Source organism: Bos taurus, chromosome 15 (genome assembly GCF_002263795.3).
Source record: "Bos taurus isolate L1 Dominette 01449 registration number 42190680 breed Hereford chromosome 15, ARS-UCD2.0, whole genome shotgun sequence".
NCBI lineage: Eukaryota > Metazoa > Chordata > Mammalia > Artiodactyla > Bovidae > Bos > Bos taurus.
Genome location: NC_037342.1, coordinates 62,235,858 through 62,250,075, shown reverse-complemented (window position 1 = coordinate 62,250,075; position 14,218 = coordinate 62,235,858). Strand labels below are relative to the sequence as shown.

The 14,218-nt window shown below is 35.3% G+C and overlaps 1 protein-coding gene across 13 annotated transcripts in view; it reads left to right on the top strand.

Moving 5' to 3' along the window:
- The window catches only part of IMMP1L (inner mitochondrial membrane peptidase subunit 1), a 77,190-nt gene that overhangs the window by 46,319 nt on the left and 16,653 nt on the right, over nt 1–14,218 (top strand). For 10 of the 13 annotated variants that reach the window (XM_059874983.1, XM_059874982.1, XM_059874981.1 and 7 more), the window contains 3 exons: nt 159–292; nt 2,177–2,265; nt 5,686–5,812. In XM_059874983.1, coding sequence (XP_059730966.1) covers nt 188–292; nt 2,177–2,265; nt 5,686–5,812 — 321 coding nt within the window. In that variant the 5' untranslated portion in view covers nt 159–187. 13 annotated transcript variants of the gene reach the window in all.

Sequence of the window (14,218 nt, the reverse complement as noted above, 5' to 3'; positions counted from 1 at the left end):
CTTTATAGAAAAAATGAAAGTAAACTTTTGATTTTCTGCACAAATCATATTAGCCATTTACTATACTTTGGGTAATTGTAAAATATTTTACAGTAGAATTATCTCTTACGTGTTTTAAAATAGTATTGATCATGAAACTTTTTGAAATTTACCATCAGGCCAATGGTAGCAGAGTCTACATAGAACTATGCTTCGTGGTGTTCTGGGAAAAACCTTTCGACTTGTTGGCTATACTATTCAGTATGGCTGCATAGCTCATTGTGCTTTTGAATACGTTGGTGGTGTTCTCGTGGTAAGTGCTCACATTCAAGAAAATAATCATATAAAATATGTTATTTTTTTAAATTGAAGGAAGAGTGTTTGTTTGCATTGGCACTGATGTAAAACAGAAGAACTGTAACTTTAAATGTGGTCCTGTATTGTTTCTTTCAGGGACACAAAAGCCCCTATTAATCTAATGAAATATTAGTTTTTACCATTGTTGAATATTACTGCACTCCAGGACGTGTTTGATATTTTATGTTTATTAACTCATTTAATCTCTTACACTCTGTGAGATACGTATTATTGTTATTTAGTTGCTAAGCTGTGTCCAACTCTTGCGACCCCATGGATTGTAGCCCACCAGGCTCCTCCATCCATGGGATTTCCCAGGCAGAAATATTAGAGTGGGTTGCCATTTCCTTGTTCAGAGGATCTTCCTGACCAGGGGACTGAGTCCGCATCTCCTGTGTTGCAAGCGAATTGTTTACCACTGAGCCACCAGGGAAGCCCCTGAACTACTTATTAGAAATCTACTAATACTATGTACATGAGAAAGCTGAGGCTCAGAAAGCTCAAGTAACTTTCTATAGGTCCCACAATTCCAAGTAGACTTGGAATTTCAGCACATATTGCTCTGATTTTCAAAAATCCTACTTTTTAATTTCTGTGAAGAATGTCAATAACTGTTACTAAAACAAATGATTTATTCTGCCTTGTGTCAAAATTAAAATGATAAGGCTGTCCTTTTCCCAATGTATTTTCTTAATATTGCATCATAAATCTATCAGCCATGACAGTACTCACCTTTTGTCATATACATGAAATAGTAAATTGGTTGATTGTTCGGTCAGTGAGTTTTGCTATTGGTGTTGCTATGTTTACAGGTTTACCCTAAAGAGATTTATAGTCGTATAATCTCAAGTTGGAATAATTCTAATAACTAGGCAAATAAATATATCTAACTGAAATTCCCCTTTGATTTTTTTTAATTAATCTATACTGGTGCTTCCAGTAGACTACAGAAATAGCAAAAAACTTTCATTGTGGTCTTTTTTTCTGCCTGAGTAGGAGGTTTTGAGTAAAAAGTTTTATTTACATACAACTGAATTGAGTAAAGACTGTTGTATTTATATTTTTTAGATTATAATGATAATATACTACAGTTTTGAGGTATAAGTTCAGTTCAGTCACTCGGTCTTGTCCAACTCTTGGCAACACAGGGACTGCAGCACGCCAGGCTTCCCTGTCCATCACCAACTCCCTGTGCATATGTACCTCATACCTGTTTTGAGGTATATATGAAGATTATTGTTTTAAGACACACTAACATGAAAGTTTTTAAAGTGCATCTCATTATGCCAGTATTTTTCAGTAGAAAATGTAAGTTGCAGCCCCCCAGAATGAATAAACTATTCTCTGGAAGAGAATGAAAGACACCAGTTAGTTGAAAATAGTATGATACCACTTGCTAAATTACTGTCATGGGCTTCTGGATGATATTTGGTCATAGCAAGAAGAAAAAAGTCATTAACTGTTCATTCAATAAGTGTGTGTTGAGTATCAAGTTTATGCTAAGCACTGTTCTTGATCTTGATTAGCAATTGGGAACTTAAGAGACAAAGTCACTGCCCTCAAAGCACTTAAATTTTACAAGATGGCCAAAATTTGGAACCAGAGGTAATGTTATTCATCTTTTATAATATAATATTAATAGACCATTTAAAATATATTTTGCCTGTGTTTCCAGATTTGCTGGCTTCTCTGTAGAGTTGAACTTCTCTTGGCGCTACCAGCTTATTATAAATCATTCTCCAAGTTTAAAGAACATTTGCTTGATTTTCTTTTAAGCCTGATCAGATATTTATATTTTAAAAGGTTTTCAAGTTAAATTTAAAAATTACCTCTCTTTCAGTGTTCTGGACCATCAATGGAGCCTACAATTCAAAATTCAGATATTGTCTTTGCAGAAAATCTTAGTCGACATTTTTATGGTATCCAAAGGTAAATTTCTGTCACAAATATATTAAATTCATGGTGAAAACACACATATATATTGTGTCTTTTCTGCAGTTTCTTAACATTAGCTTTAAAAACTCTTCTGTAAATAACCAAATTAATGACCAACTGGATGAAATTTTTACTCAAATTTTTTCTCTCACTGTGAGAAATTCTAATAGTCTCTCTAAACATGCAGTCTCTTGGATCGTTTAAGGAACTAGAGACTTAGGAGCCAGTTACATATTCAAATCTTAGTGATTTGATTTCTTAATTTTCAATATAATCCTGCATTTCTATTGGTGACTGTCTTAATCTCTGTAGTCTGTGATGAGCAGTTGATGACTTTTAGACTATATAGCACTGTATATAGCTGGGAGCCAGGAATCCTATCTATTATGAGTTTTCTGATTAATTATATTAAGTTACAAAATTCCTTGGCAAATATTATTGGCCACTAAATCTTTTAAAATCCTGTTCTAAATGGTGTTTCCAATCCTTAAGATATTATTTATTCTACTTAACTCCTAGAGTGTTATTCCTTCTGAATTGATGTTAAGTATTAGTCATTTAATGTAATTTCTAAAGAGAACCTCTTTGAGTCCTTAAATTTTGGGGTCCATTAGTTTTTCATAACTCTTAAAAAGTCAATCTGTATTATATTTCATCTTGAGAAAATATAAATTTTACTCACTTGAGCTGTTATTTATCTTATGGCCTAAGTAGGTTTAGGCTTTCCTCGTTCATTATTGACCTTTTCTATAGTGTATTCCACATTACTGGAAAATCACTAAGAACAGTGTAAAACTATTCTTTGCATTTACTGATCTTCCGCCATCTTAGATTCTGTAGATAGAAACTCTCTTCCTCAAGCATTATGGTCTAGCTTGGGCCTTAGGTAATTCTTCAGATCTTTTATCCCGAACAACTTCAGGATGCCTAATTGATAGATATGGGGGTAATAAAATAAAGTTTATATAACAGGTTATATTCTCGCTTCCTTTTCTTTTTACCTTGTATCAAAATAACTTATTACAGTCTTTGGATTAACTGGAGACCTAGGTTCACTACAATGTGAAGACAAGCGTCTGTTTTCCATGCTGATCACGTAATTCACAGTCTTTAAGCATCCTTAACAAGAAGCTGGATTCATTGGCTACATAGTTTCTGAATGAATACTTCAATATTGTCTGTTTTGGAGGGGATACTCTGGAGTCAGATGGATAATATAAATAACTATATTTAGTAAATAAGATTTTTTTGAAAGTTTCATTTTGTATTCTGTTCATTCAGGGAACCCATTAGCTGGAAAGACAGCTCAAAATTTGGCATTTATGTGAGACATAACAAAGTAACTTTTACAACCAAGGTAGTCAGTTGGTAACTCTACTTTAAAAATATTACTATACTGAATATTTTTTTCATTAATCTGCAGCACAGAACTCTGAGATTTCAGAGGAATCTCTGACACCTGACAAGAGATACTCTTGCTAGCTGCCTGTTTCTAAAGACAGAATAGCCATCCATTTAGGGAAGATAAAAGTCTGCATATCTGGTATCTAAAACACATGGATTTTTCAGTCCAGTGGACAGAACTTTCATGCTCGAGACAGTCATCCCTTATTACTACGTACTCTTTGAACAGTCAATGAGCACCTCATTTATAAGATGTGCTCTACCCTATAGAGAATGTTAGGTTGAGTAAGAGGTTGATCCTTCATCTCAAAAGCTTATAATCTATTAGAATAATAAGGATGATTATAAATGATATAGGAAAATTTGAATCTTAGTTAAGTTTATTTTAAAATGCTATTTGAAAGAGTTGAGAGTTCTAGGTTATCTTTTTTGATCTAAGTTCTTTGCCTATAATATCTGGTTAGACCACTGGAAGTTCAGTCTACAGTAATAATGCTTTCTATAAAAAAACTTTGACTAAATTATGATTTTTTATGTTGCCATTCAAATGCAGTTTGTTTTGAGGATCATACTGATTTTTTTGTTAACAAACTTAAGCTGAATAAGACTCCCACGGAGAACATTTCTTTCCCCAAAGCTAGCCATAATCAACTTTATAGTATGTTACATATGTTACAATGTTTGCAAATTTCTTCATCTGAACAGTTCTGCTGCCATAGTTCCAGTTGGTTGAAAAGAGATGCTTTATCCCATTTTCAAACAAGTGTAAGCCTTATATTGCACTCCAAATTATAGAGTTTAGTGTTTTAATAGCATTCAGCTCTTATTAAGAATAGCCTGAAGAAATGACTATTCTGAATACTGTTGTAATTTCTGTAAAATTTCTGATAAAGATGCTATGTTTATTTTCCTTACATACATATCTTTTCCTGTGATTAGTTGTTAAGAAAAATTTTGTCATATTTTTCAAACTAAACCTTATTTTATTAGTTAATGATTGGCAGATGATAAACATAATTTCTTTTTTAACTTGACTACCAAAAAGCTTCAGACTCAATATAATACTTACATATAGAAATAACTAGGTTTCTAATTTAACCATCATCATTTATTTTTATGACTTTTGATTTTGATATATGTATCTTTTATCATAAGCAGCATCAGATTATTTTAAGAACCTGGTAGAGACAATAAGTAAATATATTAAATCCTTTCAAGTGTGAGCAACAGAATTCATTTCATGCTCATTTCATGCAGAAATAGTGTTGTATTCTTTTTGGTTGGGACATTAGTCCTATATTTTTGTCTCCTTCCTTTCCAATTTTAAGTATCTTACTTAGTCTTCTAATACATGCAAATTGTTACTTATTCCACGAATCATCTCTTCCATATGTAACCCTGTCCATATTGGTTTTATATGTATGATATGCCAGTTTATTTTTTGTATCTTATGTTTAGACAGCTTTTAGTATTTTTTCTGGCTAAGTCTTCTGAAAATTTTTCTTCAAATATAAGTCCTTTTGACTGTACTGTGAACTATCTAGGTTTATATAATTTACATGCTGCGATTTCTCAGTTCTTTAAGCTCTAGAGAAACATAGATGATGTCTCTACCTTTATATAAGCTGTAGAGTCAGTCAGTGTTACAGGCAGGGCAGTAAAATTTGCTTGGTTAGTCTGGTGATATTTACATGAATTGCTTTTTTATAGTTTTGGTTCTAAAAATTTAGACACAGAAGTAACAGACTAAGTACAGTGCAAGAAGGTAATTCTCGTGGAATTGTCAAAAATTTTAGAATCTTCTAATAGTTTTTCCATCACTCTCATTTTTGGATTCTGACCCATAAAGTTAGTCTCGAGGTTCTCAAAGCTGGTAAATGTATGGGAGGGTTAGTATGTGAGAGGATAAAGGGTGTGGCTTTAAGTTGCTTTATAAAAGTATTGTAGCAGTGTCATGCATGTGTTTATGTTTAATAATAACACTGACTTTCTTTGACTTTTTCCCCTCAGAGGTGACATTGTGGTTGCAAAAAGCCCGAGTGATCCAAAATCAAATATTTGTAAAAGAGTAATTGGTTTGGAAGGAGACAAAATTCTCACCAGTAGTCCAGCAGGTTTCTTTAAAAGCCATAGTTATGTAAGTAACATTTCAATTATGTTATTCATTGGTATCACAGTTGATTAACGTTAACTGAACACACTGACAAATGAAAATAACTTATTCATGTTTGAATATAAATTAAAATGATGTATTCAGTAGGATAAGAATATGTAAGTGTATGTTTGTATCACAAACAACATGACCGTTATAATTTATGTATTTTATTTCCTTTTAAAGCCCCATACAAACATCTCAGTATTAGTTGTTGAAGGCAGGATTCACCAGCGGTGTCAAAATATTGGGCAAAGGTTTGAGGGAAAATTGTAGATTTGCATAGTCTCAAAGTATCTCTCCCAAGGTATTTTTCCAAAGGGAGAAATAGTAACTTTGTGGAGGAGAAACCTGGCAGACACTACCTTAACTGAGTGCTCAAGGTTCGCTTCACCAGTGATAAGACATGCCAATATAATGTAGCCCCTGAATTGAAGCACTGAGAAGGGCACATCACTTTTGTGGTATTCGTGTAACAAGAAATTACAGCCCCAGTCTAATCATGAGAAAACAACAGACAAACCATAATTGAGGGTCATCCTGCAACATAACTGACCAATACTCTTCAAAAGTGTCAAAGTCTTTAAAAAAGGAAAGTCAGGGATTGTCGTAGATTGGAGGAGACGAAGGAGATGTGACAACTAAATGCAATCTGGAATTCTGGCTTAGTTTTTCCACTGGCTTGATAATGAAAAATTTGGTAAAATCAAATGTAGTCATATAGTTTTTTTTTTTTTTTATCCTGTTTAAATGTTCAGAATAGATATTTTGTATACTTTTGGTGTAGTCAACTTACCAACCCAGTTAGGAAAAAAGAGCAGACGCAGTAGAGTGGAAGAGTGAAGAGCATGTAACGTGTCAGCCCCCTCCACCAATCACATGCCTGCTGAGACAGAACGTGTAGCTATGGTGGGGCAGGGCAAGGAGGGCCTTCTGTTTACTCAGCATATGCTGTTCTTACTTTAACTATAAATTTATTTTCTACTTTTGTTTAAATGTTCTGTGTCACTATCAGTTTATTAATAGAACTGTTATATCTATTAAGTAACTTTATCTTCATCCCCAATGTAAACATATAATTAGGAGTTGAATTGTCTTCATCATTGTATATTTATTTTTACCTGTAATAGCCTCTGTTGCCCTATTAAGTAAGTTTGATCAATAGACTATTAAATAATCAACCTATTATTTATTTACTTTCCTTAATAGACTATGGTTCAGCTGTGCAAATGTTTATTACACTTTTGATGTTTATTACTACAGTGCTAAACATCCTAGGAATCAATAGCTGATGGTGATCCTAATGTTAAAGTTGAAAATGTAGTATCAGGTAACAAATCAGTATTTTTCTGTGGTCTTCATCATGGATACTTATCTTTTTGTTTTTCTAATATGTTAGTTATTTATATAATTATTTCACCATCACATGACTGTTATCATTTCATGAAGCAGTCTAGTCACCTCTAAGTTGCTTTAGCAACAAGCATATACTTGAGGCCAGAATTCAGTTCAGTTCAGTTGCTCAGTCCCGTCCAACTTTTTGCAACACCATGGACTGCAGCATGCCAGGCTTCCTTGTCCATCACCAACTCCCGAAGCTTGCTCAAACTCGTGTCCATCGAGTCAGTGATGCCATCCAACCGTCTTATCCTCTGTCATCCCCTTCTCCTCCTGCCTTCAATCTTTCCCAGCATCTGAGGCCAGAATTATCAACAGACAAATGACAAAACATATAAAGGATAACAAAACATATAAATTTCTGGGTACTTGTGTGCAGTTGTACTTTATACAGTGTGCACACTGCTGTTGTTGTTTTCTTCTGAAATTATTAGAAGAGGAATGTTAGGATGAAAGGATTTGTATAAAATCTCTGCTTAGTAATCAGAAAAAATAACCAGGGGACTATAAGATGTATTTTTTTACATATGTATAAATATTCTTTCAAGGAAAACATCCTTTGGATTTTTATGTTGGATGAGAGGATAAGTTAGGGGCACTGCTGTTTTGTTCCAGATGTATTCCATTCACTTTGGTGTGCATGTTATAAACGTACAAACAACTGTGATAATTTTGGTCAACACTTAGCCTGTATTTACTTTGTACCAGAATAAGTACAGGGTAAGTGTTGAAACTCTTTCAAGGATTAGTTTATTTAATCATCACGACAGTAACCCAGTACAGGTAGTTAGTAGTGGCATTTAAGAGACAGGAAAACTGAACAACAGGGAGGTTAAATAAATTGCTCAATTTCAAACAGTTAATAAGAGAAACAGTTGGAATTCAAACACAGATAGCCTGGGTCTATTGAAAAATTTGTATTTTTTTACTATGCCAGTACTACTTCTCCCCAAGTATCCTCCACTTACTATTCTTACTTGTGCTCCCATCTCCTCAAATTGTACTTCGCTTGCAATGTATTTGTCTTAAACATTTTTAAAAAGAAAGGCAGCTATTTCTGATCAGGGCTAGTATTAGTTCTAAAGACAAGCCAGTGATTTTTGAAGGCTTCCCACCTCTACCAGTTTTTCTAGGCTGAGTTTTTTAAACCATGAGAATTGTGTAGCTATTACTGAACTACTTTAGCAGATGTGTTCCATTAATCAAGGTGATTTATAACAAAAATTCATCCAAGTTTGGAGCACTCTGGAGCGATATCCAAACTGTTTGCAATCTGCCCTTCTAGAGTGTTCCCTTTTCCAGCTACCTCAGAAGCAGACTGGTGCTGTATTTTATGAAAGGGGTTTCTTTCCCATATCTGTGCACCCTTTCAGAAAAATATTTGTTGTTTATAAGTTATGAAGACAATGCTATTCAGATCTTGATTGAGCTGCATAATAAGGATGATGTATATTAAATATGTTTTGAATTTCAGGCCAAAAAAAAACCGACAACAACATTCTTTTAAGTAGGTGCTTCAGAAAGCAAAACACCAAAATTTTCATTTGGAACCTAGAATATAGAGTTTAGCGTATCAAAGAATTAGCATTGTTTTTAAGTTGGCGAAAAAGAACATAGACAGTTAAGTGATGTGAAGCTGTTTTATTCATTCCAGAGTTCCAAAAGTCCATATGGCAAGCAGTAAAGATGATTTATTTTTTACAGTAAGCATTTGGAAACTAAGCAGTCCTTATCAAGGTGTTACTGCAGTGGTTTTGCTTTTTTTCCTGATATTGAGGCTAGTAATTTTTTCCCTTGAGTTATGTGCTGAGCATTGGTACTAGGAAATGAACTTAATTTGTGGCTCTCAAAAGAAACAAATTTTACTCAGCTCAAACATCTTGAATAACTTGCCTTTCTATACTATAGGAATTCCTCAGTTAGCTGCTAGAAGCCACTAATTTGCCAAAAATAATTTAATTGGAAGAAGCATTTAGCAGGTAGGAAATGCATTAAATGAACTAGCATTCTTCTGTTGATCAGCACAGCAGGTGATTTAACACAGACTCCACTCCCCTAAGGAATATAGGGCCAAGACTCAGGAAATATGGTAAAATTTTGTTATAAAGCTAATAAAGAAACACGGAAAAACACTTTATACTCTTTCTCAGGATAACATTGTGATAGTTCAAAGCTGTGATTTTAATTCATAGTGTAACTGTGTTACAGTTAGGCATTTTGAAATACAGTAAGTTTGTATCAGCAAACAATCCTGTTATAAAACCTCCCATCCAAACAAACAGACCTTTTGGGCACCATAACCTGCTTTAGGAAAGAGTTGTGCATACTTACTGACTCCCCTGTGAACTTTATATTCTCTTTTGAACTCATTCCACTTAGACTTTGATCCCTGGGAATTCACTGGAACAGTTCTCATGAATGATCTGTTGTTGATCCAGTGGTCAACTTTCAGTCCTCCTCCCCTTTGACCTACTGTTAGTATTTAAAGTAGTTGTTCTTCAGGCCTGGTTTCACTTAGTTTGAAGAATACCACTGTCTTCAGGTTTTCTCCTTTTTCTGCTTCTTCTGAGTGTCCTTTGTTGATTCCTCCAAATATTGGAGTAACTAAGGGTTTGTATTTTAAACTTATTTTGTTTATATACGCACACATAAGGTGACCTAATCCTGTCTTGAAGGTTTAAGTACTGTCTAATTTAAGTTCTAAATTTATATCAACCACAGATTCTTTCCTGAACTCCAGAATCATATATCTAATAGTCTGTCTAATATTTTCCTCTTGAACTTAGTATGTCGAAAACTAAACTCCTGATTTTCCTTCCACAACTGGATCCTCCCTCACATATTCCCAGTCACCGAAAGGCGACTCCATTCTTCTTCTCACTCAAGTCATGAACCTTGGAGTCATCCTTGCCTCTCTTCCTCTTTCATCCTCTCATCCAATCTATTAGCAAATCATGATGATTATATCTTGGTTTGAAATTAGGAAAGGAGTATGTCAAGACTGTATATTGTCAACCTGCTTACTTAACTTTTATGCAGAGTACCTCATGCAAAATGCCAGGCTGGACGAAGCATAAGCTGGAATCATGATTGCTGGGAAAAATATCAATAACCTCAGATATGCAGATGGCACCACCCTTATGGCAGAAAGCAGAGAAGAACTAAAGAGCCTCTTGATGAAAGTGAAAGAGGAGAGTGAAAAGCTGGCTTAAAACTCAACATTCAAAATGACATCTGGTCCCATCACTTCATGGCAAATAGATGGGGAAACAATGGAAACAGTGACAGACTTTATTTTCATGGGCTCCAAAATCACTGCAGATGGTGACTGCAGCCTTGAAATTAAAAGACACTCGCTCCTTGGAAGAAAAGCTATGACCAACCTGGACAGCATATTCAAAAGCAGAGCCATTATTTTGCCAACAAAGGTCCATCTAGTCAAGGCTGTGGTTTTTCCAGTAGTCATGTATGGATGTGAGAGTTGGACCGGCCATAAGGAAAGCTGAGGACCAAAGAATTGGTGCTTTTGAACTGTGGTGTTGGAAAAAACTCTTGAGAGTCCCTTGGTCTGCAGGGAGATCAAACCAGTCAATCCTAAAGGCAATCAGTCCTGAATATTCATGGGAAGGACTGATGCTGAAGATGAAACTCCAATACTTTGGCTACCTGATGGGAAGAACTGACTCACTGGAAAAGACCCTGATGCTGGGAAAGATTGAAGACAGGAGGAAAAGGGGATGACAGAGGATGAGATGGTTGGATGGCATCACCGAACTTGATGGACATGAGTTTGAGCAAGCTCCGGGAGTTGGTGATGGACAGGGAAGCCTGGCGTGCTTTAGTCCATGAGGTTGCAAAGAGTCAGACATGACTGAGCGTCTGAGCTGAACTGAACCAATATCTTGTAAAGTAGAATTCGACCACACATTGCCACCATCACCACTACATCCTGGTGCAAGACAAATTTATCTTACTCTTGTTTTCTTGTAATAACTTCTGATCTTCTCTTTCTGTTTTTATCTTTCCCAACTTTTTGCGTCCCTACTATTCACATAGTAGCTGAAATCATCCTTTTTAATAATGATGCTTTTTAATAGAAATAATGTTACACTCTTCTGCCCAAAAAGCCCAGTAGCTCCCCGTCTCATAATAAAAGCCATGGTCCTTTTGATAGCCTAGAAGACCCACACCCTTCATGCTCCTTGTTCTTGTAGTTAAGGTTTTATTGGAACGCAGGCACACTCATTCATTTCTGTATGGTCTGGGACTCTCACTAAAACAGCAGAATTGAGTTGTTGTAACAGAGACTCTATGGCCTGCAAAGCTTGGGCTCTTCACTGTCTGGTGTTTTACAGAAACATTTGCTGACCCTTGCTCTAGAATATAAGATTCTTAATGGCAGGGATTTGTTTTCATCTCAGTTAATTCCCCAACTCCTAATCTTCTATTTGGCATCTGGTAGATACTTTAAAAATACTTGAAGTTTAGACAAATGTCCATATAACTAGAGTCTGACGGCGTTTCTTTTAGTTTCTGTTCTACTCAGTTTCTTCTTCTGGTTTCTCCTGCAGACTTGCTCTGGAGTAAAGTGCATGATGTTCTCTTTTTCAGTGATATAGATGTTCCCGTACTTCAACACATTGTATGCTAATACTGAATTGGCCAATCTGGGTTCATCCTAGTCTTCATAGAATACTTGAAAACTGCACTTAACTTCCATGGTAGGGCTACTTGACCATCTTGCATAATTGCAGGTGAAAGTTGTAGAAAATACTGGAATGCCCCTGTTACTTTGTGCCAGGATAGCATTATGCTGATTAAATGTTTATTTCCCTAAGTGACTTCTGTTTGATAGATTTTAGTCCTTTTATTAGAGCAGACTAAAAATCTACCTGCCTCTGAACGACTTAGTTTGGAGTACTCTGAATTTGGTCTTGTCTAACTCTTCTAAAGGAATGGTGGAACCTGAGGTACCTTGGACTTGCTACCTTACTCTCATTTTTAGGGAAGATATAATTTCCCAGAAATGGTATGGCAGTTTTGTTACTATGAAGGCTAAAGTTGCCTTTGCAACATGTAGTACCCACTAATTAAGTGGTGTGGTAAAGAGAGTTTTCTACATTTCAGTAGAAATGATGTGCTTTTGGACATATTTAACTACTCTGCAGATATTTTGTCCTTTTGATCCTTATATTGGTTGGCAGCTTAAGGATGGATAAGTTATTACTGGAAGTTGGTAAACTTTCCTTTAAGTGTAAACTGCTTTCCAGTGGTTGGTTGTTATAAAATGAAGACTCTCTTTTTCTAAATGTTTCAAATAATTAAAACTCTATTTATTGAATTTCAGTTTTTCAGCCATAGCGGCCACTCTGTATTGGAAACGAGCATGGTAGTAGAAATATGATTATGGAGATTTCAGTATTTTCCTATAGTTAAAACATGGCAGTCTTCTGCTACTGTTAAAGAAAACATCTGTACTTATTAGAAAATTTTCTTTTATTTTTGACCTATCAAAGATCCAGTTATATAAAGCTTTTTGGTTCTCAATAACATGGATTCCAGTGTCATACACAAAAGGTGAAATGTTCATAAAATCCTGGTTTGTTACCACAGTAGAGTAGGTGGATGAGAAATGTAGTATTTTGTCTCCTGATCCTGCCAACTACGCCACTTGTCTCACTCTGTATCACTGTGCGCACTGTTCTTTAAACCCAGGGTAGGCGAGGAGGGAGCTAAGAGCCTGGAAGAAGACTGGAGAAGCCGCAGGAACTGCAGACACGTTTATTCTCTCCTGGCTGACAGAGCAGCCATAGCACCAGCCAAAACATAACCATAACGCAGTCCACCAGGGCGTTCCAGGTGAAGCTTGTACGTGCTTACACACCAACAGTAGCCTGTGGACTACCGAGTACCTCCTGATGAGCATGCACAAAGCTATCAGTGATCTCAGCTGTTACAAAATCTTTATTTACAAAACTTGGGGCAAGAGCGCCTGACCATGCCATCTTGGCTACTTTGCTTTTGCCCTACATATTTCTTACATTTTTCTTTTGTATTATAGAGTATCTTAGTAACAGTATACTTTATTGTAACTTATTTATAACATTTTATAACAATTTGTAACATTTTATACCTTTATAACCTTGTTATTGGCAGAAATGTAAGAAATAGTTTTACATTTCAAAAAGAACTGATTAAATATTCTAAGCATGCTGTGGTCTATAGTGTTCTTAAAAAGAAAACTTTGAAATGGGATAAGATGCTGGTAAAAAGCTTTTTTACTGTATACTGAGAAGTATTTATATAAAATTGCAAGCTGAAAAATAATTGGACAACATTAGAAAATGGGCACTTTATAAACACTGATAACTCCCAATGTGCCCTGTGTATTTAGGTTATAGTCCACATCTTTGAATATCCTAATGCTGTTTTTCTGTTTGTTTAAATGTCATTTACTTTAGCTAAAAGTCACGACCATATGGTCTTCTATTGCCACTTGTATTATAAACAGCAAAAGTACTTCTTTGTAGGGAGAGGACTCCTCAGATTGAAAGGGCTTATTTATTATAAGCTGCTGATACACTGAATCCTTATGTCATTTAAATAGAAGAACTACCTAATAATGTCACTTATTACGACTAGGATATCTAAACAAGGGACTTGCTTTTTGCAGACTATAGTGATAAAAACCTGTGCTTCACATCCATTTCTCAGCAACGGCTCCCAGGGTAATCAATCATGGCATACTGCTAATGCCTTGATTGCAGCTGATGCAGAGGAAATTTGTTTACTTTTTTGCTAAGTGAAGTTCACTGCGGAGATGACGTGACTTTTTCATCCTATAGCTAACACAACTGTGAAGATAAATTTGACTTAGTGTTTACAATTCTGAGGTGTTTTTCTTCTGATGTTAACACTAAAGAATCATCTTTGAGGCCCTCAGTACTTAAGCATTTTCTGATGTGTTCCCTGAACATTTTCAGAATATTTTGA